The following is a 24146-nucleotide window of genomic DNA, read 5'->3' on the forward strand; positions in this document are numbered from 1 at the left end:
TCACCTGGGTCTCTGGGTATTCATCTCTGGTTGGAGAGCTATTTGGGAGGCTGGGACTATCACGAGCATAGTTCTATTCCAGAAGTGGCTTAGCGTACAGAGCATATCATGGGTAAAGGTAGTGATGATGTTTGGTTGAGACGAAAAGAGAGGTAGATGAATCCAGAAACGAGCTGAAAAGGACCCTTCCCAGCATGTCACTGAAAACAGTTCCTACAGGACCTGAGGAAAGTGACTTCTTTCCCAATAAAGTGTGACCCTCTCTTTCCAGAGAGTAATATTTATTTTATTAAATAAAAATCAACTAATGGTACCCAATTGTTTACTCTATTATTCTCTGCGCTTTTCTATAGACTAAAAAATGTTTCCAGTGTATAACACATAATTTAATGCAGAAGGTAAGACTTGAGCTCAATGTTGAAGGACGTGTAGGATTTGGAAATGCACTGATGAGGAAAAATAGCATTATACTTTTATGCATGATTTATGTATCTATATGGCAAACCAATGGCCTTCTTTCAGCTCTGCCAGGCTGCAGAAGTTGCCATTAGATATGGGACACCATACTGGAGACTCTGTCTGCTCCCCTTCCTTTGCAAGACCAAAGATGGATTCCTTGGTTCATCCAAACACTGATGAGGAACTACTGACTTCTGGCTTACCAGCAGTGTTTGTCAGGCAGGGCAAGCAGGCAGGCACTGCCCCTGTCCCCAGGGGTAGGATTTGGAGCCAATGGTCTCTGGGAACCGAGAGTCAAGGGGGTTGTGTACACGCTTGAGAACTCAATTCCCAGGGCCATGATTAACTTGAGGCTTGTAACTGTGGAAACAGTATTAAAGTCTCAGATGGAAACGGTAAATGGGAAGTAAAATGGGAACTCATGATGAAAAATCACTCAAAAAGGCAACTTTCCAAGAATATGAAAAGCTGTGCATTTGGAAACAGAAATTTAGACTATCCAACTAAAGTGAAGAAATGAATTGTAGTAATTAGCTGAAATTGAAATCATCTGGTTCATTGCATCAAAACATTGAATAATTTGCCTCAGTTCTCTGCTTGCCTGTGAAAAGCTGGATTGATTCCACAGAGCATGCACAGATTTCTGACTATTCCCCATAAAACACGGCACTAACAGATATACTCATGTGTGTTATTTGAGGGTCTAATATGTGCCAGACTTTATATATGAGTGCAGTTTGAGAAAAAGAAAGGTTTCTAGACAAGATGAGAATGTTACTTCATACAAAATAAATGGATATGACTTCCTGCAGTTAGAGGATACATGCTGCCTCCTTCTTTCTGGATAAATGCTAGAAATGCACAGCTCTTCCTTGTTCTATTATATGAAATTGTAACAACGACAGAATATAAATTTCTTGGCAATAACAAAGTCACAGCTTTAAAGGTACCATACAATTGTGCAAGATATATTTTAGTCTGAATTCTTTTTTTTTCTTTCCTTTTTGTCTTTTTTCGTGACTGGTAATGGGATCGCAACCCTCGGTGTCACGCCCGCACCGCGCTCAGCCAGTGAGCAGACCGGTCTCTATATGGGATCTGAACCCTCTGCGGGAGCGCCACGGCGCTCCCAAGCGCCGCACTCAACCAAGTGCGCCACCGGGCCGGCCCTTAGTCTGAATTCTAAACCCAGTTTGGTCATTTCTATTATTTGATGTACAAATGACTTAAGATTTTAATTTCAAAGAAACCAAAAATTTTTTTCCAAATGCAAATGTTAAGCCACTTTACAGTATAAATAATGCAAATGGAATTACTATTACAAGAAAAGCTGAGTATTTTTATTGATATCACAAATATATAAACATACAGAAAAAAGTGAACATAATAAAAAATACACAGATTTCAAACTCTATGTTTAAATTTATTGGGCCTCTGCCTTGTTAAGAGGTTCCTGAGTCAATTCCCCACTATTGATCCCACTCACAAAGGAAATCCACTTTGTAACAAGACTTTTTTTCTTTAGTCACCGACTGTCCACTAATGTGGTTGAAGCCTACGGGCCTTAGATATAAATCAGACTGATGAGATTGATTAAAAGCACTTGGCTTTAAGGCATCAGCATTATGTTTGAATTGTAAGCATAGGATTGGCTTTTAGATATTTATTTTTATAGGACGGTTGCCTGGGAGCGGGGCAGTTGGTCCCCTCCTGATGTTATTGTGCAGCCTGGTCTATCAATTGGTCAAACCCAGTAAGAGTAAGGACCACACCCAATAGTCCAATTAAAGGGAGAAGGCCAAATAGACAGCTTTCTTCCTAGGAGATGTCTTCAAAGTCCCTGAGAGATGTGCTGTCTCAATTCCCTATTGCCACTAAAGGACCCAGCTTCCTTAAGAACCAAAGCCTGTCAGGATGAATCTACCCACTTCTTTCTAACTCTGTGTCCTCATTGCTACCTGGAAGCTCTAACTCCAGTAGTGGCCTAGGGGTTGAACTGGCAAGTTATTTCCAAGAATAAAAGCAGAATTTCTCTATTTATGCCTCTGAACTGAGTAGAAAACCCTGACCTGTCAGAGGCATTTTATTCTGTCACCCAGTCCCTCTTATAACTCTCTGCCTTTGTCCTCTGCTATTACTTACATGCTAATGATTTTTATTTCCATATTTCACGTTCCCACCTTTCTCAGAGTCTTATAGCTGCTTCCCTCTACCTGGATGTTCCACTTCTAATTCACACTACATATTACCCAGACTGGACTTACCTTTCTCCCTCTCCCCATACACACTGAATTTGCTTCTGTTTCTGTATTTCATAGAATGAGATGAAGTACCATGTTTGGGAATCATCTGGACCTCTTTTTCTTGATCTTTCACTCCACCATCATGACATCCAATTAGTAGTCAAGTTCTATCTATTCTACCTTCTAAATGTCTCTTGAATGTTGAGCTCATCTTCTCTTCATCTGTAGTTCAGACCACCATCATGGCCATCGGGACTATGGGAATAGAATCCTAATGGGTTGCCTGTCTTCCATGATCACTAATTCATTCTCCATACGGACACCGTAATGCAAAACACTTCCGCAATCAAGTCGCTATTCTGCTCAGAATACTTTGAGGAAATACCATCTTCTAATGAACGGTCTGAACTCCTTGATTCACTGGAATTGCCCTGTCCTTCCAGGCTTACCTCCCACGTCTCTCCCCCATGCACATCAGACTCCAGCACACCGAAGGATTATTAAACATGCCATGCCTTTTTCACATTGTCAGTGCAAATGTGTATCACTGACTAGGCACGCTTCCTTCCGCTTGAAGACTAAGCTCAAAGAGCATTCTGCCAGCCTTCCCTGACCTCTCCTACCTGTTCCTTTGCTTGTACTTCTCAGTTGTCCACCAGTACTGTGCTGAACTTTGTTACATTTTTGTTTAAATGTTTATAATAAAAACATCATGCTTTTTACAAAAAAAAGGCACAGAAAGATATATAGTAAAAGGTGAAAATATGCTTGTCCCTCTTAACTCTTCATTCCAATCCCCAGAAATAACACTGCTGACCATTTCTTGTGAATCCTTCCAAATATTTTCTATGCACATATTGTACAAAAATAATGTGTATATATTATACATCATATGTTATTATTAAATACAAATAGTATTAAACTACACACATTACACATTTGTTTTTTAAAATTTAGTAATATATCTGGTATATATTTTGATATTTATAATATATACCATTGTCAAATATCATGCTTTGATCCTTATCTAATAATTTCTTATTTTTAACAGGTTAGCTTATTTCATCCACTCTTGTTATTTTGACAGATCTAGATGTGTTTTATTACTTTAAGTTACTCATATTTTTGTTTTTATTTATACTTCCTCAATTTTCTGTCTTTTGCTATATGGTCTGTTTTTGTATTTGTAATTTTACATTTTTTTCTTCCAGTGTCTCTATTTATAACATTAAATAATACGTGCAAATATATTTAGACCTTTATTTCTTGATTTATAAAATTTAGAAAGTATTGATTAACTTCTGCGATGATCATCTCCCAGCTTTTGTATTTATATTATTATTTCTATATTGTTATGTTTTCATGATATTTACATTATATTTTGTGTAATAGAGACTTCTCACAATTCTCAACATTTAATGTAAATGAAAGTAAAGTGGCATTTTCAGTCTCAGGCAGGTCAGAATGAGAGTGACTTCACTCTCTCTTTCTTTCTTCCCTCTGTCTATAAGTTGGATGGGTCCAGGGTAACCCTAGAACTGCATTGAAAATGGTGGAGCCACATGAAGGAAGATACTGAACCCCCAAATCACTGAATGAAGAGGCCTTGGTCCAACAACCCTCATTAAACAATGACAGGAGTGAAAAATAAACTTTTATTATATTAAGCCACTAAAATATGGGGTTTTGTTAGCATTATTTACATTGATGAACATATTATGTAACTATAATTTCTACAGTTCCATAGTATCAGTTATATATTCAAATGAATTTAATGCTCATAATCAGTCTTTTTTTTTTAGAAGGATATCACCATTTCTGAATTCTTTTTTGATGTATGTCTTACTTACTTGGATAGCTTCTTTCAAGTAAAGCTCATGAGTGCTATATTTCCTGAGGCATAATATGTTTGAGAATGTATTTATGGTGCCTTTAACAATAAGTAACAGCTTGGCTAGATATTATATTTTTGATTCAATCTTTATTTTTATTTTTTGCCTTTGAACTCTGATGCTATTATTCCAATGCCTTCTGGCATTGAAATTTGCTGTGAAAAATACCCTGGCCTGAGGGTAGCCTGTCTTGTAGATAACTTGCTTTTACTTCCTGCAATCTCATAGGAGTCTTTATCTTCAAAGTTAAAAAACTTCACCAGACTATTTCCTTGAGTTGACAGTTCCTGCAATGTGGTATGCCCTTGAAGTTTACAGATTGCAGATTCTATTTCAAAATTTTTTTCTCCTATTATGCATTTTAATAATTTTTTATTCAAAATATTTTGTCTTATCTTCAAGGATACCAATTATGCAATTAAAAATCTTTGTCTTTCTCTCTAACCACATTATTTTATGTACTTATTTTCTGTAACCACTTGTTTGTCTTTATTGAATTGAAATTTTCTTGGGCCTGATCTCTATGTTCTTATATGTGTTTGGCAGAACTATCTATTTTTGTTTCTAATGCAGTTTTGATTTCTTTCATGTGTTTTTATTATTGTCTTCGTTTATCTTATGAGTTCTGTCAGTTTACTCTTTGTGATAGCACTAGACGAGGTAAGAACTCTCTTAATTGTTTCAGACAGGAAGTGACACAAAACTTCTGTTTTCAGTTTCGTAGTCTTTTGCATCTGTTGCTATATCTATTTTTTTTCCCCAATGAATTCAGCTTCTCTTTCTCTCTTAAAATCCTCCAATGACTTCTATCATATTTAAAGTTAAATTCAATTATGGGGCCTACAAAGCCCTACTTTACCTGGCTCCTGGTAGCTCTGAACCTCATCTCATATCCCCCTTCGAGCCACTCTGTTCTTTTTCCAGTTTCTCCAACTAGCAATGTTCATTTCTACCGTATGGCTTTGACATTCGCCTACCTGCTGTCCGGAGAGCACTCAACATAACTATATGGTGGCTCCTTCTGGTCTTTCAGTTCTCAGTTTAAATGTCACCATCTCAGAGAGGCCTTCCCAACCCGGCCACCCCCTGTCATATCACCCTGTTTTATTTTCCCTAAAGCATTTATCACTATTCAACATTTTCTTGCTTACTTATGTGCTTGATGCATATCTCTCTTTCCTAATATATGGGCTCCATTGGTGTGGGACCTTGTCAGTCTGTTTCTCTGCTATCTCCATAAGACCTGAAATAGTGCCTGGCACATAGTAGGTATTTAATAAATCTTTGTGAAACAAAGGAATACATGAATCATCATAATCAAAATTGTGTAGTTACTAAATGGAAGAAAGTAAGTTACATGGTAGGCTTAGGTAAGAAAAACCAGGGCTCTGCTCTTGAGGTGGCTATGTTCAGTTAAGTAGTTCACATGTGATACCTAATCTAAAAAATACATAGAATTAATTTCACACAATTTATATTTTATTTTTAATTAGTATGTCTCTAATACTTTGACATTGGATAACATTTAAGAGGGGAAAAAAATCAGAAGTTAACCTCATCTTATCAACTTTTTGAAGCCCACTTCTAAAAGAGGAAGTCAATGTAAGTTTTCTGAGTTGTGCACTGTATTGGTTGTTAATTAAACTCAGACTTAACCAGTGTTAATGTCCATTTCTTGTAACTAATTTGAGAGTTTTAAAATTTATCTTTCTAATTTTAAAAATTAAATATACTTATGCTAGAAGATTTAGAAAATATAATGAATTAGAAAAAAATGAATAAATATTATTCATAATTGTTTATCCCATCACTCTGAGATAAAGTTGTGGTGTTTTTAGTGTTAACTTTTTTCTGTTACATAGGTTATGTTGTATATTATAATATACATATGTATATATGAATATATCACATTTACCCATATATATCATACAAACATTTATCTATTTAATGTGATGCTATAACCATTTCTATGGCTTTCTTCTTTTTATGATTTTAGGAGGAAATGCTTATTCCCAAATCCTGGTATTTTATTCTGCATGGTGGCAGCTCCAATACAGTAATATTCCTGGGTTCTTCCCATTCTCAGTCTCCCCAGGGGAGGGGAAATAACTTGTGTAGTTGGTGCATTTAGAATGAGGTATTGGGGCATGTGTAATTCTGTGCTTTCCTTTTGGGGTCTGCCTGCCTGTAGAGGTCATATAATCTGGTCTGCCTTTTGCAAGTGGTAAAGTAAGCTGTACAGACTCTGTCCCAGCAGGGGAGGGCTGTGGTTGACCAGTGCTGCCCGTGACTGGTGAGTAAATCTGCCTGAGAAGGAGATGCAGCCATAGAAGAACATCATTGTCATGATCCTAAGTCACATCTCCAGCAGCTCCAGCAGCAATAAAACTGACATTTTGATCTCCACACACCTGTTTCCTCTGTCTTTCTCAGGCAGGGAGGAGAGAGATGTTATTTCTTGGTTCACTCAAACACCAACATGTGGCACTACAAAGGCACCCCCCCCCCCCAAAAAAAGTCTCTATAACTTTTCTCATGGGCCTTGGTTTCAGCACAGATGTCCACAGAGGTAGAAGGGTCATAGGAAAATCAAGGTAAATGTTGTTATGGAAGTCAGGAGTACAGAGTAGTGATTCTCAAAACATGGCTCATGGTCCATTGGGAGGCTAAGTGAGTTCTCACTGGAACTCATATGAAAGTGCAAGCTCATTGTGTAGCAATACAGGTGTATTATGTACGATTGCAGACTTTCCTTTATGCCAAAGGGTCATTTAGTGATTTTTTAAGGGTTACTACAATTTGATATTAATAAACTAAAATTAGCATGTTATTAGCATACTGATACTTTTAAGGGGTGAAGGAATGAGGTATAATGAGGAAATAGGCAGAACACTAAGATGAATTTTTGCTCAGAATGAAAGGATAAGGATAGGATAGTAAACAGAGAGAAAATCTTTTTTCCCCAGATTATAGGAACTTTGATCTTTATACTACAGTAATGTATGACTTAATCTTTCTTCTTAAGATCCCTACACTGTTGCTGAGCTAACCTTTCTTAACACATGAAAAAACAATACTAGAGTTTTGAGAAGAAAATGGTGCAGGCTTTATGGAAAACAGTATGGAGTTTCCTCAAACAACTACAGATAGATCTTCCATATGACCCAGTTATTCTACTGCTGGGTATATACCTAGAGGAACAGAAATCATCATGTTGAAGGGATACCTGTACTCCCACGTTTATTGCAGTGCTATTTACAATAGCCAGGAGTTGGAACCAGCCTAAAGACCCATCATCAGATAAGTGGATAGGGAAAATGTGGTATATCTACACAATGGAATACTACTCTGCTATTAAAAAAAAAAAAGAAATACTACCATTTGCAGCAACATGGGTGAACTTAGAGAGATTTATATTAAGTGAAATAAGCCAGAAAGAGAAATACCACATGTTCTCACTTATTTGTGGGAGCTAATAAAAATAAATAAGTAAGTAAACGGGGGGGTTGTGGTGGGGAAAGAAGACACAACAATCAACAATTCCTTGATTGTGTTAAGACATGTGAACTGATATTTTGAGACATTTTGAAAACAGTTGCAATATCAACTTAATAAGTACTCATATTCTTGCTCTGTTGTAGTTATGGGCTACTGAATCCATTGATAAGCTAATTAATTAAAACAATTCATGAAGGAGCTAAATGAATACTGATAGCAAGTGAGAAAAAATATGTAAATTTCTTACTTAGGATAAGACACTGTGGACAAGGATGATTTTCAGGAACTTCTTGAATTTTGTGCTCACACATTTAAAAGCTTTTGCCTATTATTCCATTTTCTAAATTGCTAGGAAGACTGGGCACAACTTAAAATAATGGTGTTTGTGTATTTGGAAGTTGCAGAGAGGTGAGCAAATGCCAAATAAGAAACTTTGCCACACTATCAAATAATAGTTAAGATCATGGGTTAGTAAAAACAGACTTGGGTTCAAACCTGGGATGAGTGGCCTTTGTGAAATTATTAACACTCTCTGAGGCTCAGTTTCTTTATCTGTTGAATGGCATGATAACACTTTCATAATCCTTCTGTGAGAACTACATGAGTTATTAGATATAAACATGCTCTGTAAACTTTGCTTAAAGATATGTATTTACTATACATTGATGTTGAGAATAATTAATTTAATGACCTGGTTCTCTGAATATTCTGTTCAAGGGGAAATGAAGTAGCAATTTTGTTGATTAAGTGAAAGTCTTCAACTTATTTACTAGAACAGTAATAATATCCAGACACTAAGAAATGGTCTGATTGGATTTACAGTGTTTACATTTACTGATTGTTACACCTATTAAGAAGCTTTAGCTAAAAATCAATCAGGAAATCTAGATCAGAGGAAAAAGCAGGGGTCAAAACAATTTGGTTTTGCTAAAGTGATGTAATCTATTTTTGGAGAGAATATATATTTGAGGTTAAAAGTCAAAATGGCATATTTTAAGAAGAGTTCCTTGATTTCAGAATCTTGGCTTCCGTTCCTTCCCCTCAAACCGTGGCTGCTGTGAACACTCAACCCAAATCCCAAATCATGCAGAGGACTTTTTATCGATGTTGAATTAAGTTCATATTCATCTTCCTTTTCTTCTTTTCTACCACTATAAATTAAATACTAACATTGAAACAGAGCCAAATTTAGTGATTTAGATTAGAATTTCTTGTCCTAATTTGAAAGCTTTTTATAACCTAGTTTTTTCTCCATTTCATTAATCTTTATCCTCTATTTCAATATTAACTCTTAATTATTGTCCCCTTTCACATCCCCCAATAACATTCTTATGAAAAAATCTCTTTTGCTTTAAAAGACTCCAAAATTTAGCAATTAAATGAAGAACTTTTGTGCATTGTTCTGAAAACTTTAAATTCTATATAATGTGGAGTAAGCTCCCATCCTTATAATAAACTATTTTTAAAAAATCATATAATGGTGAAGGTCTTGACTTCTTGAAGTACAAATTCACCGGAGAAGGTAAAGCTTTCCTAAATTATAAAATAATACTTTATATACTTTTATGATACTATTATTCCTATACCTTGTGATTTTACATCTATTTATTACTTATAAAATGTTTTTATAAAAGTTACAAACATTTTCTATTAATGTAACAGAATAAAACAGGGGTTTAATAAAAAGTTTTTTAAAGAAAGGAGAAAAATCACGATTTAACCAGAAATAGATATTATTCTGGGTACAGTAAACAAATATAATAGCAAGTTACTTGCTTTTAACAGAGTTTTCAAGTCTCATCATCATATGTTCAAGTCAACGGAAATTTCTCCTTTATCTCCCTGATGATGTTTTCTGCTTCGTACCGAGTGCTATTTTTTCCTCCCTTATTCTTTTCCCTGGTGTTCTCTTTCAGTCTTCCCTAAGTTGTGACTTCCGCTCCCCTTCCTTCAGTATTTCTCATGCTGGAGGCAGAACACAGCAGCCAAAACTTGAGTTGAAAATGGCTGGCATCAGGGCCAGGCAGAAACCCTCTATGGACAAAAGCCCGATGCTCAGGCAAATGTTGCCTGAAAAATGAGGTCAGACAAATTCAGGTTTGTACATCCAGCCCCATTAAGATGACAGCTCTAATCATCACAGTCGTGACTGCTTCATTCATGGAGCTTTTCTAAAAGGACAGAGGAGGCTTCTCACTACTGTATTCAAAAAGAATGGAGACCAAACTGACTTCTAAGTGGCTTTAGGGATGCTGGGGAACAGATGTCCAAGGGCGAAGCTGTCATCCTTCACCCCCCCAACTCCAAACACTTTGCTTTCTAGCCATAAATTGATATCGTCCCAAATCATCAAATACGTAAATCTAACTTAAAGAAAATAAAGAAATTAACTATCTATACAGGCCATTGGTGATTTATTCCAGAGGTGGGTAAAAAAGGGAGATGGCTACCTTTTATTTTTATATGCTTAGATTCAATCAACAATAATGCATTCTATTGGGACTTTCAGCTGATCACATGCAAAAGCTTGAACCACAAGGGACAGGGAGACGACACAAGCTCTGAAACATCAGTCTGATCACAGGGATGATTTGGAGTCTAACACTCCATGGAAAGATGTTATACATTTACTTTTATTTTGATTCCCTCCATGCAGTAGTTCATGTTTCACTTCAACGACTGTAATAGGACTCCGTTTTCTACTCTTCTGGTGAACTACACAGTGCTCCCAAGAAACAGGATGAAACGAAACAAGGCTTATTGGCATGTGTTTTTGAGATGCAAATAAAAACTCTATGACTGAATGTTCTTTCAACTTTTGTTCTTGTTAATCTTGATTTTTCTGTCACAGTGGGAATTAACAATTTTCTGCATAACTAAAAATGAATAAAGATGGAGTGTGAAATAAGTTCTAGTCTGTGTTCTTGTGGTCCTTTCATCTGCAGAAGGATATGGCAAAATAATAATAAGCATGTAATTTTTCAGAATGTGTTATTTTAGTGATTAGTACTTCAAGAACCCTCTCATTTTAGAAAAGAAAGATTTTGAGTGATGTTATCAGCAGCATAAGTTTAATGCACAGAATGACTGTGTCCATTTCATCCTGTTACTACTTCTCGATCCTTACAGTAAGACTTTTTTTTTTTCTTTTAGCATGATTGGGGCCATGGTATTTATTAGGATTGCTCTAGTTATTAAATTGTTAGATAAAAGTGCATGTATTGATCAGAAAATAAAGACTATATATAGCTTATTTCTCCTTGCTGCAGCTAAATATAGAAATGTCTCTTTGATCCTTACAGTAAGACTTTTTTTTTTTTCTTTTAGTATGATTGGGGCCATGGTATTTATTAGGATTGCTCTAGTTATTAAATTGTTAGATAAAAGTGCATGTATTGATCAGAAAAATAAAGACTATATATAGCTTATTTCTCCTTGCTGCAGCTAAATATAGAAATGTCTCTTTTCATACAACATAATTCAGCATCAATTATCAACGGATTAATTCACAATAGGAATTTAAAAAATAAATTTAAGACTGTGGAAGCTGTAGGGTAAGATATTTTGGTGTACAAAATTAAGAAGCCACGTCTTCTTAAAGATTAAATTTCTATTAGATGAAAGACTTAAATAGGTTAGTCCTCCTCATATTAAAAGTATATAAGCATTAGACATTAAAAGAAAATCACTAAAACTGTTCCTTTCTCTTTAGTCTAAAATCTTGCTGCTAAGCCTAAATCCTGCTTTGCAATTATTGCCAAACCATCATTTGGCGTTATTATCTGCTTATATCTCATACTAGAGATGTACTAAAAAAAATCTGGCAGCCCTATATTTTGTGGGAAATAGAGCTTGACTTCTTAAGTCAAATGATTTATTTGGGCCATCTTGATGGCTGTTTTCTGCAATATTGAATCAGACAGGAAATTAATCCAATTTTATTATTAAGATGGCTGGAAACACCAGATGCATTACATTTTGACATTGTTATTCATCATCAAGGACCACAGATAAAATCAGAATTATCTATAACTCGGTACTAATACTAGAACCATTATGTTATTTTTAAACACTCAAACGAAATTCTTATTTTTAATCTTTCTATGTCCAGAATTTTCTACAATACCTAGAACACAGTGGGAATTCCGTACATACTTTTTGAAATAAACTAAAGTGAACTAAATATTTTATGAGGTTTTTTCACCTGAAGATAGCACTTTCTATATAGATTAACTAATGAATTCATACAAAATTTTTAAGGGTAGCCATAATTCTTCTGAGAACAACCAAGGTTAAATAATAAGGTTCGTGGTTTACTGAAGGAAAACAACAAAGCTGAGGTCCCCAGCGGGGAATTAGTCCAGGGATGTCTCATGTCACAGACTTTCTTTCACTGGTCCCCCACATCCGATTATACTGGAAGATACTGATTAGTCTTTTAGGGAAGTCTGCGGGCATAGGCAGGGTCCCCAAGATGCTGTTATTATAAAAACATCTAGATTTAGTGACTTAGTGCACTCCATCTCTCTTTCCCTTTCTTTTTCCAGTTATCATAAATGCAAGCAGTCATCTTTTTCCCAATGTCAGTATAAGAACTATACTGAACAAAACAAATACCTGCTCTTCTCAATATCCTTTATGAAACTTTTGAGTTCTATCCAAGTGGATGTATTTGTAATTCCACTAATTTTAGGATGTTTATGAATTTTAGAAGAAACTCATTATGAACACAGTAAGGTCTTTATTGTTAAGATATGTTGAATAATTCTAAAGCATTTTCTTTCAATTTCAGACTTTAGGTTAAAGATATTTCCCTAGACATCACAAAGATTCTCTTAGTCAGCACATGAACAAATACAGACATAAATCGTAGTATTTACCCTCCTAACCTCACAACACTATGCAAAGGACCCTGTGCTTTACCTATCATGAAAGATTCTCTTACCTGCTTGGAAATTGACTGGGTGTTATGATGAATTTGAGTTCCATTTGTACTCTTCTTTGTGTTATTTCTTCACCATAGCAAGCCAGACTAATCAGAAAGCTTTCTAAGCTTGCGTGCTGAGATGAAGCCTCATTTAGTCACCTGGAGGCAACTGTCTGGTACTATTTCTAGAGACACTGCTGATCCCAGGTCTACTGCAACAGCCTGTGCTCTCCCAAGAGATGCCCTAGGTGCTTGCTGTTCTGACAGTTTACTAAAATTGAAATTTCAGGGTTTTTAAAATTTTTCTATGGTAATTGGCAAAACTGTAAGATGAGAACTCTATATGCTCTGGACAAGGTGTGCTGCATTAGGGATTTTGTTTTTCCTCCTAACTTAAAAAAATTAAATATTCACAAGCTATTTTCATAATAAATATAAAGTTCTTATAAAAGTTCCACCAAAATTTTCCCACTCAGTGCTAGAGACTTTTCAGATATCTCATCTTAACCTTCACCACAATCTAGGAAGCAGAAATTATTATTAATATTTTTATTGATAGGGAAATTAAAGTGATTTAAGCAAAACCCAAGTAATGACTCTCTACTGAATAGAGGTTGATCTGATTCCAAAGCTGACAATTTTTTTTTTCCCACCACACCATATGCACACCATTTTGATTTAACACAGAGGGATTTCAGATAGATGATTATCGTAATTATTATTATTAGAGAAATATTTGGTTTGAAAAAGTAGAAGGGAACAAAGGTAATTAAGACATCATCTCTGTCTTTAATGAGCTAACAGTCTGTTTGAATAAGGGTAGTTGAAACACTTTAGGGATTCCCTGAAATGGCCTCAAGAAGTACAGCATAACTCTAGCAAAGTTGCAATAAAACTTCATCACTTATTCGTTACAGGTGGCATGATAAATTGACTTTTTTAGAGCAATTGGGAACTGTTAAGAATCTTAAAAATGTTTATGATCCAGCAATTCTCTACCTGCAAATTTATCTTAAGGAAATGATTTCAATGAATAAAAAACAAATGGCACAAAGATTTTGTTTCCAACATTATAATAAAAAATCAGAAGCAACTTAAATGCACATCAATAGTAAGAAGGTAAATCATGGTACATCAATGGAGGAAATTCTCATCTAATTCTCCCCCCCCCCTTCTCGCTTCATCACCTTCTTTACTGGATCTTTCTAATCTGCTTTCACATGTACTGTGATATTTTTTATATTAAAACAAAAGCCAAATAACCCAAAAGACCTCCTCATCCAGTTGCCATTTCTTTTGTTTTTCTCCTTTCACACAAAAGGTCTCGAAAGAGTTGTCCATATTCATTGTTTATGATTCCTCTTTCCTCCTCCCATTCTGCCTGTATTGGCTCCTGTTGAGCTACAGAAGGATTACTACATCCAACGGTCAATCAATCTTCATCTTGTTGACCTATTGGCAGCCTTTGACACAAGTGATTCTTTCCTCCTCCTCAATACCCTCTCTTCACTAGGCTTCCAGGATGTCACGCTTTCTCAGTTTTGCTTCCCGTTGGCTACTCCTTTTCAAGTCTCCTTTGCTTATTCTTCCTCACCTTTCTGACCTCCATATGCTGGACAGCCCAGTGCTTAATGCTTGGTCTCTTCTTTTTTCTCTGAACTCCAGGCTCAAATTAAGGACATCTCCCTCAGAATTCAAGAGTTGTATATATCCGATCGCACACTTGACATACGCACTTCCACGACTAACTTTATCTAGTCCACGCTGACCTCCTGATTCCTATCCTACCCACCTGTGCTCCAAACCTGTCCCACCTTCAATTCTCTTCCTCTCCTTAACTGGCAACTTTAATCTTCCATGTGTTTAGATTTAAAAAAACAGCCATCAGAGGAAGGCGGGAAGAGGAATGGGTAAAGGGTCATGAAAATCAACTACAATGTATATAGAGAATTTAAAATAAACAACAAAAACAACAACAACAAAATAGCCATCATTCTTGCCTTCTTTAGTTCTTTCATGCCCCACAATTGTTAAATTCAATCAGCTTGACCAAAGAACAATATTCAGAACAGGATCACTTCTCACTACCTCCACTGCTATCACTTTAATTCCCATTATTATGGGCCATAATGACAGATTCCTAATTGGTCTCCCTGCTTCTACTCTGCCTCCTATAGTTTATGTTTTACACAAAGCTACAGTGATTGTTTCAACCATAAACCAGATCATGTCTGTACTTACCTAAAAACCTTCCCGGTGCTTCCTAACTCATTCAGAATCAAATTATAATCTGACATAGCTCTTCTTGATCTCGCTAAAGCCCTCTCACCCCCATCTTCTACCACTCTTCCCCTTATTCCACTCCATTCCTTTGGGTCTCCTTGCTGCTCTGGCCTCAAGGCCTTTCCATTTACTGTCTCACTGTTAGAAACCCTCTCCCTGAGATATCTGCAGGGCTTGCTCCCTGACTTCATTCAGGTCTCTATTTAAATACTATATGTTCAGAGATGCCTTTGCTATTTTAAAATATCACCTTGCTTGTTCAATTATTTTTTTTTCTTAGCACTTTACATCATTGATGTATTGTGCTCTGTCCCTACTATGAGGTATGCTTCAGAATAACAAGGATTTTGGCTGTTTTGCTTACTTACTGATGATCCTCAGAGTCTAGACAATGCTTGGCTTATGGCAGAAGCTCAGTAAATATCTTTTGAATGAATGAATGAATAATATAATTTAATATTAGGTGAAATAAGCATAATGCAAAGTTCTATGTATATTTTTAGTCATAGCTATATAAATATGTTAAGGTCTATAAGATGATACAAAAACATTAAAATAGTTGTGGGTGAAGGGATTTTGGATAGAATGTTATATCATTGGGTTAATTTCAAAGATTTTTAAAATATAGAATTACTATGTATATTTGGGAGATGATAGCAGTTGACAGTTACCAAAAGATATCATTGCTCTTTATGAAAAATGACTAGCTTCAACCATGTATCTTAGAGGAAAATAACCACAGCGATTTCAGAGTTAATGCCACTCCCTTACATTTGAACATTATCGCCCATTTGCTATAGCACACCCGTTAAATGCAATGATTCAGTCAGACCCTCTGGGTCTGAAGCATAGCTCTTCCATTTAATAGCTGGATGAACCTGGGTTAGTTAGTTAACCTCTCTCAAGGTCAGTTTCTTCATCTGAAAGAGGGAATGCTAATGTACACACCTCAGAGGGTTGTTAAGGGCATTAATTGAGATAGAGTTTCCAAGATGTATAGCGTGTTACCTGGAAACTAATGTGCACTCGGTAAATGTTATCATTCAATATTTTTGTTATTATTAAGCTGGGAAGATGTTTTCCCTCCCATTTCATAGAAAAAGAAACTGAAATTTAGAAAGGTAAGAGGACAGCTGATAAGTGACAGAACCAGGCCTTCTTATTCCAAATTCAAGTGTTCTATTACGTCGTGACCATTTTGCAGCAGACAAGCAAAGGTTAGACCCATTTTGCTTAGTATGGAAAAGGATGCTTTGTCTCTTGGTGAAATTTTCTGTATCTCTTATATAGATAATTTATTGCCAATAGTGGCATCTCATAAGTGATGTAAATTTCAAACTTGTATCTTGCAATTAGCTTATTTTAAAAATACAGATAATAAGGTATAGCTATTTTTTAAAACAATCTAAAAAAACATTAAAACAATTTCTTATTTGGTGGCTGGCTGGTATGGGGATCCAGACCCTTGACTTTAGTGTTACAAGGTGGCACTCTAACCAACTGAACTAACTGGCCAGCTCCAATTTTTAAAATTAAAAAAATATATATTTTAATAATTCTTATATAGGGCAGAGATTTTAAGAGAAACATTGAATTTTATACACACTCTGACTTCTATTATATATCACAAATTAACCATATTTCTTTACTAATGAACTATTTAAAAATGTTTGAAAAAATTAGGAGAGGAGGGCAGCTAGTTCAGCTGGATACATTGTCTCTAGAGTACCTCATAGGCTCCAGATGGAGATTCTGGAATCATATAAGGAATTTTAAAAATCCACATGTAATCACATTATTGTAAAACCTTTTATAAAAGATGTTTGTTGAGAAACTTAGTTCCCCAAAATACAGAGCTGATATGAGAATGAACACTGCTTGAAATAATGGTGTGTTCACCTGGGAATTCAGGAAAATCTGGCATAACCAGAAGATTTATGAGCTAGAAATAATCACGTGTCTATTTACATGAGTGACTAAGGAGTTTCTTGGGAAGGAACCTGTCCTAAGAGAAGTGAGGGCTGTGTCTCAAAAGAGGGCCTTAAGGACAATCGACTGTTGTAACGTAGAAGAGGTGGGAAGAAGAGAGTACTTCAAGATATGTGCCAGAACTCTGGGGAAACCAAGCCCAAAATAAAGACAGACAAACAACAACCAGCCAACAAACTCACATCATTTTGGACACATATATCACCCAGGAACACATGCAAATGTCAAGGCTGAAGGGAGGCAGGAGATGAAGAGGATTTCTCCTCTGGTGCAGAGATGAAGCCTAGGGGGAGCTCAGACACAGGAGTTCTCCATGATGCAACATAGAGCCTTGAGCCTTAGCAGCAATCAGAGAACCATGTCCTCGGTGCAGATATCAGCATCAGTCTTGGAAGCTTGACACTGTCACAGGCAGATATCACCACTGCCAACAGTGATGGCAATTTCCTGAGCACAGGAGACCCCTGAGCAGGCGACCCCAGAGAGTAAGGGCAGGAAACTTCTCTCTTGCATATGTCATGCAAACTAAAAGAACTGTGCTTATGAGAGAAAATTGATGTCTTCTAGGGATTCCCTACAAATATCAGGGTGGGAGGATTGCAGAGAGCTAGAGATGGTACAGTTGATGCACAGGGCATGGTGAGGCAGGCAGCAGAGAGATTGCCTGCAATCTCTGTGATAATGCAAGTCCTATTACCATGCTAGTGTGGCTAGGGCAATTTGAGTTTCTTTTGGCTTTTGGGATGCCACATATTCAAACACATAATTTCTCTTTGTCATTTTTCAACCGGTTCACTATTTCTTATTATTCAGGTCTCATTTTAAATGACCCTTCCTCAGGGACTCTTTTGTTTCATCCTCAATTTAATTTAAATTAAATTAAATCTCTTATTCCCTAAACTGAAATTTTCTCTAAATATAACTACTATAAAATCTTCCTTGAAGTCTCAAGAAAGTTCAATGGTTAGGATGTTGAAATAGGTTCGGAACAGAATAATAAGGGATGAAATCAATCTTTGATGATTTTCTACCAGGCCACAAATGAAAATTTTACAGGAACTCTAGGATAAAATAAAATAAATTCTCATCCATTATATGTGTGAGAATAAATTCATGTTTGTTATGAACTCATCAGAATTCTTCTGAGTATATTATTTTTCAACTCTGTGTTACTGTATGATAAAAATATAACTGCATCATTTATTATTCATACACTCCATTAGAGTGTGTATAAATACCATTTCTGTTTGCATTGCATTTAACCTAGAGAAATATGAGTACCTAAAAATTTATTATTCCCTTTACTCCAAAGGCAGTGATAAAGTTTCATGACTTATTACCATCAGTAGAATCATCCTTGATACAAAAATAAAACAAAAATCTTAAATATATCCAGTTAGCAAATGCATCTTATTTGATATGCATTCTTTACAATGTTTGATTTTTTTTTTTCCTTTTTGTCTTTTTTCATGACCGGCAATGGATCGCAACCCTCAGTGTCGCACCCGTACCGGACCGGGACCGGCAACGGGATCGCAACCCTCGGCGCTGCGCCCGCACCTCGCTCAGCCAGTGAGCGGGAACTGGTCTGTATGTGGGATCCGAACCCTCAGCGGGAGTGCTGCGGCGCTCCCAAGCGGCGCACTGTAGCATGCGCCACCGGGCCGGCCCAATGTTTGATTTTTTGAATGCTGCTGGCTATCATGTATTTTGAGGAAGGCAATTGCTAAATAACACATTTTCAAAAGCACTTTATAGAGTCCTATATGTTCAAAATGTACTTAGTAGATTTTAATAACAGATAATCCATCTTCCTTTTCATCTGACTGCCCTGAATAGACCCAATAAAAATGAGTTTATGTGAACATCACCAGAGTACACGATTGTTTTTTCTTTTTGTCTGTTATAGTTTTCCTAGTCTTGGAAACAAACATTGACTCTATGATTGTGAATTAAATCTTACCAAGTGCCAATAAGTACCTTTAAAGCAAAATAAATATGTAATTTGTAAATATGAGTTTTGGTTTAACATAATGAGTAATTTTATCAGTGCTGAAGATAATTATGGAAACTAAGGAAAATTACATGCATATGAACAAATTTATTAGACCCCTGCCACGTGTCTGAAAATCAGTCTCTTTCATCTGGCAATTTACATTTTTAGGGGATCACAATAGACACAAAGTAAAACAAAAACTAAATTAACTAAACATCACATAGGCTGTGTCTTCACATAAAAAATCCAGTTTGAGTTTTAAAAAATTTTTAACAAAGTTGTCTGATCAGGATCATAAAGAACACATTGAAAATGAGGAATAACTAATCGAGGGCATGAATAAGTCACCTCCCTTTTTTTTGCTCTTGCCTACTCTTCATTCTTTTATGCTCTCTCTTTGGATCTACTGCTTGACATTTTTAGGGGATCACAATAGACACAAAGTAAAACAAAAACTAAATTAACTAAACATCACATAGGCTGTGTCTTCACATAAAAAATCTAGTTTGAGTTTTAAAAAATTTTTAACAAAGTTGTCTGATCAGGATCATAAAGAACACATTGTAAAATGAGGAATAACTAATCGAGGGCATGAATAAGTCACCTCCTTTTTTTTGCTCTTGCCTACTCTTCATTCTTTTATGCTCTCTCTTTGGATCTACTGCTTGTTTTGTTTTCCTGGCTTGGAATAAATGTTTACTGGATCCACTCAACAAGTATTTATTGAGTTTCTAATATGTGTCCACTACTGTATGCACAGGGCATGCAGTGGTTATTACGGTCCTGTCTCTGCCCTCACGACCCTGTGGAAGACATCTCTCCTGCTCTGAAAGGCAAATTTCTCCACTTATGCTCCCACCCCCTGTTGTGTTCTCAAGAGTTTTCTTCCCCTTCTGTTTTCTGCACAATCAGTTTCTCTCTCACTCCTGAACTATTCCTAATAGCATACAAATGTAGAAACACACCTTGAAAATTAAACCTTCATAGGGTCCCCATCTCTCTATACCTATTGTCCCATTTTTTTGTTCCCCATTACATGAAATATTTTGAAGCACACCATCTCTGGTCTCTGCCTCATTCTCATCTTTATTTCACTCTTCAGCCACTCTCATCTGACACTGTCCCAACAATTGAAAGAGACCAGTCTTGTCAGGATCACCAATGGCCTCCATATTGTCAGGTCGAATAGACACTTGTAAATCCTCGTGTCATTCTCAGCAGCTTTTGGAGCAATTTACTATTCTTTCCATCTTGAAACTTTCTTCTTTCAGCTTCTGTTCATCATATATGTATTAGTCAGGGTTCTCCAGAGAGACAGAACCAATGGGATATGTCTATAAATACATGAGAGGGGATTTATTAGGGGTTTTGGCTTATGTGATTGTGAAGGCTGAGGAGTCCCACTATAGACCATCCGTAAACTGGATGCTGTTAGCATGGCTCCGTCCAAATCTGAAGGCCTCAGAAACAGGAAAACCAATGATGCCATTGGTGTAAGTCCTGGAATCCAAAAGCTGAAGAATCTTGAGTTTTAATGTCTATAAACAGGAGAGCAGAATGTATCCCAGCTCTAGTGGATAGAGGGAGCAATTTGCCTTTTTCTCCATTTTTTTTTTCTTTTCTTTTTTTTTTTTTTTTTTGTTCTCTCTGGGCCCCCAGTAGATTGGATGGCTCCTGCCCAGATTGAGGATGGATCTTTCCCACCTAGTCTAATCAGGCTACAAGCTAGTCTTTTCTGGAAACACTCTCGTGGACACACCCAAACAGATAGCTTTACCAGGTTTCTAGGTATTACTTAGTCTAATCAGGTTGACACCTAGAACTAACTAACAAAACATATTTCTGTCTTTTCTCCAACTTCAGTGGTGTTCCTTATCTCCTTTGCTGGTCCACCTTCTTCCACCCAACTTCTAAATGCTGTTGAGACTTAGGGTTCCTTCATGGACACATTCTATTTTCTACTTACATTCTTTCTCTAGGAAATCTTATCCAGTTCCAGGTTTTGCACACTCATTATATGCTGATGTTTTTCAAAGGTTTATTTCCAGCCCAGATCTTTCCTTTGAGTTCCACAGACTCATACATCTAACTGCTACCCGATATCTCAATTTGGGTGCCTAAAAGGAATCTAAAATTTTATAGCTCCAAATTGAGAGTCTGATTATTCTTAAGTCTGTTATTTTTCTAACTTTCTCGTTTTAGTAAGTGGAACTACGAATCATTCAATTGTACAAGTTAAAAGCTTGGAAGCACCTGTGAATCCTTTTCTTTCCTCACCTTCCACATTCACTCCATCCTCAGTCAGATCTGACTCCAAATATACAATAAATCTTCACATTTTGATCCATCTCTACTGATATCACCAAGTTCAAGGCACTGTCATCTATGTCTTGGGATATTATTATACCATCCCTGCTTCCATTTTTGTCTCTTTCCAATCCATTCTTCACATAATATCAAGAGAGATCTTTTAAAAATATAAATAAGATCATACATATTCCATGCAGAAACTCTTTAAGGCTTCCTTTGCACTGCTTTTAGAGTAAAGTCCCAACTCCTCGCCATGGCTTACAAAGTCTTGCATAATTGAGTCTCCAGCTCACTTCACTCATCTCATCTTCCTCTCTTTCCAGTGCTCCAGCCACGCTGGCTTCCTTTATGCTTTGCAAACCTTTATACTGGCTCTTCTTTCCATATGTAATGTTGTTCTGCCAAATCTTGAAATGTTGCTTTCCTCTCATTCTCCAGGTGTTGGCTCAAATGTCCATCTTCATGGAGCCTACTCTAATTATTTTACCTAAAGAAGCACCCCACTCCACCCTTATCACATCTCCATCTCAGTATCTCGTGGTTTTATTTCATAGACCTGATTGTATTCTCTAATAACCCCCTTTGTGTGTGTGTGTGTGTGTGTGTGATTTGTTGTCTGAATGTTAGCTGTTGATGGAGAGAGCAAATTTGCCTTATTTACCCCAGAGCCTACCATATTTCCTGGTGTATAAGTAGGTGCTCAATAAATGAACAAATGAAAGGAGGCAAACTGAAAAAAAAAACCCAGAAGTGGAAGGGAACATAAAATAATGAAAATTGGCCTAAGGGCCCTGGTAGAGGAAGTACAAGGGACTCCATGAGCAATGTTTCAAGGGCCCCTAATCCCTCGACCAGGGGAAGAGAAGTCTAAGGTCCACTTGTCTCCCTGATTATACCTGCACACACTGACCTTCATCTTCAAAGAATAGTCCAATGTACCTATTCATCAAAGTACATCATTTAGCCATGTAGGATAAATCTACGACTATATGTGTTAAGTGTGCACTTACACACATCACATGTGTGTTATACATACCTGTATTAAATAAAACACATTTAAATCTAGATGCACCACCATGTATTATTTTATTTTTGTTTTTTTTCCTTTTGGTGGCTGGCCGGTACATGAATACAAACCCTTGACCTTGGTGTTGTCAGCATCATGCTCTAACCAAGTGAGCTAACTTGTCAGCCCTCCCATTTATTATTTTATATTAACTTGGGTATATCGTTCTTGATTTCTCAAATTCCAATTGCGATCTAAGCATTACAGTATTATTTCCTCTAAAATAAAGTTTTCTCTTTATATATTGAGTTTCAACAAGATGATGTTGCAAAGAAGTTGAGAGCCATGAGAGAAGCTGATATGTACTTCTAACAAGCAACCAGGTATAATACTTACATTTCTTTGTCATGAAAGATCTTATAGCACTGATTTTTTCACCCTATGGACATATGTGTTCACATGAATATATATGCTTCATTATTGAAGTTTCATTAAGAAACCAAAAGTCAACTTTTTCCGGGAAGTAAACATAAGAAAATATCCTTAGTGATGAGGAATGGAAGAGCACTCTAAGTGTTTGACATGTAAACCATTTCAAAGAAGAGGTGGGTTTTCATAAAATAAGCCCAGTGCAAGCCCTGTTACGTAAATTTGCAGAAACCAGAATAATCCATGTCGCAGGCACTTTGTCACACAGCAGGGCAGGTCATGGGGCAGAATTTCAGAGAACAGTAACACATCAGGTTGCCTAGCCATCTCTTTTAATTAGCAGCTCATCGTGAATAACATCATAACAGGTGATTTGGAAGAAGCCAACAGTCATGAAAATGTGGTTAAAATACAGGACAGCTTAGAGAGTCTGGTCTCTCTGATGTCCAGGCTACCTATCTACAGCAAGCACCTGGAAAAGTGACACCCACATTTGAATGTGCTGCTGGACCACACAGAATGTAGTGAATGTGGGCACACTCATTAGTTTGGCTGTTGTGCTAAAAGTAAACACCCCAAACTAATAGTAATAGTAACAATAAAACACCTGGGGTGAATAATCCAGTCATTGCCCATCTCTCCAAACTTGTTTGAACCTTTCCCACTACATTTTAGACACACTGTTCTCTTTTCTGTGCTGTGATTGTTGAGCTTGATGTAGAAATCCCTGAGCACATATAGAGTGAGAGAGAGTATTAAAGAGAGGCAGGAACCAGCTGGCACACTAGGCCAGCAACTAAGGCAGAAGAGGATGGGGGTAGGGGGAGAAATAAGAAGAAACTTGAACATCTAAGGCTTTATATCAAGAGTAATAAAAGCTAACACTTAGGTAGCACTTGCTATGTCCCAGCCACTGTAAGTGCTAACATATTGATCTACTAATCTTTACAACAAACTCATGAAGTAGATACAATTATTATCCTCATTTGCTAATGAGGAGACTGAGGCTCAAGATATTAATGACTTTCCCAAAACCACATGTCTATTAAGTCATGCATATTCACGCTCCCACCCTCCACCATACACACAAATGGGATTCGTTAACATGGAGAAG

General features: G+C 36.6%; 1 protein-coding gene across 1 annotated transcript in view; it reads left to right on the plus strand.

The window, feature by feature from the left end:
* Window positions 1-797: 797 nt before the first annotated feature.
* The window catches only part of LOC103598329 (dual specificity protein kinase TTK-like), an 88086-nt gene continuing 64737 nt past the window's right edge, over window positions 798-24146 (plus strand). The window contains 1 exon segment of the mRNA XM_008582327.1: window positions 798-854. Within this exon segment, the coding sequence (XP_008580549.1) occupies window positions 798-854 (57 nt within the window).

The sequence above is a fragment of the Galeopterus variegatus genome, unplaced genomic scaffold (assembly GCF_000696425.1).
Source record: "Galeopterus variegatus unplaced genomic scaffold, G_variegatus-3.0.2 Scaffold2571, whole genome shotgun sequence".
In the NCBI taxonomy this organism is placed as follows: domain Eukaryota; kingdom Metazoa; phylum Chordata; class Mammalia; order Dermoptera; family Cynocephalidae; genus Galeopterus; species Galeopterus variegatus.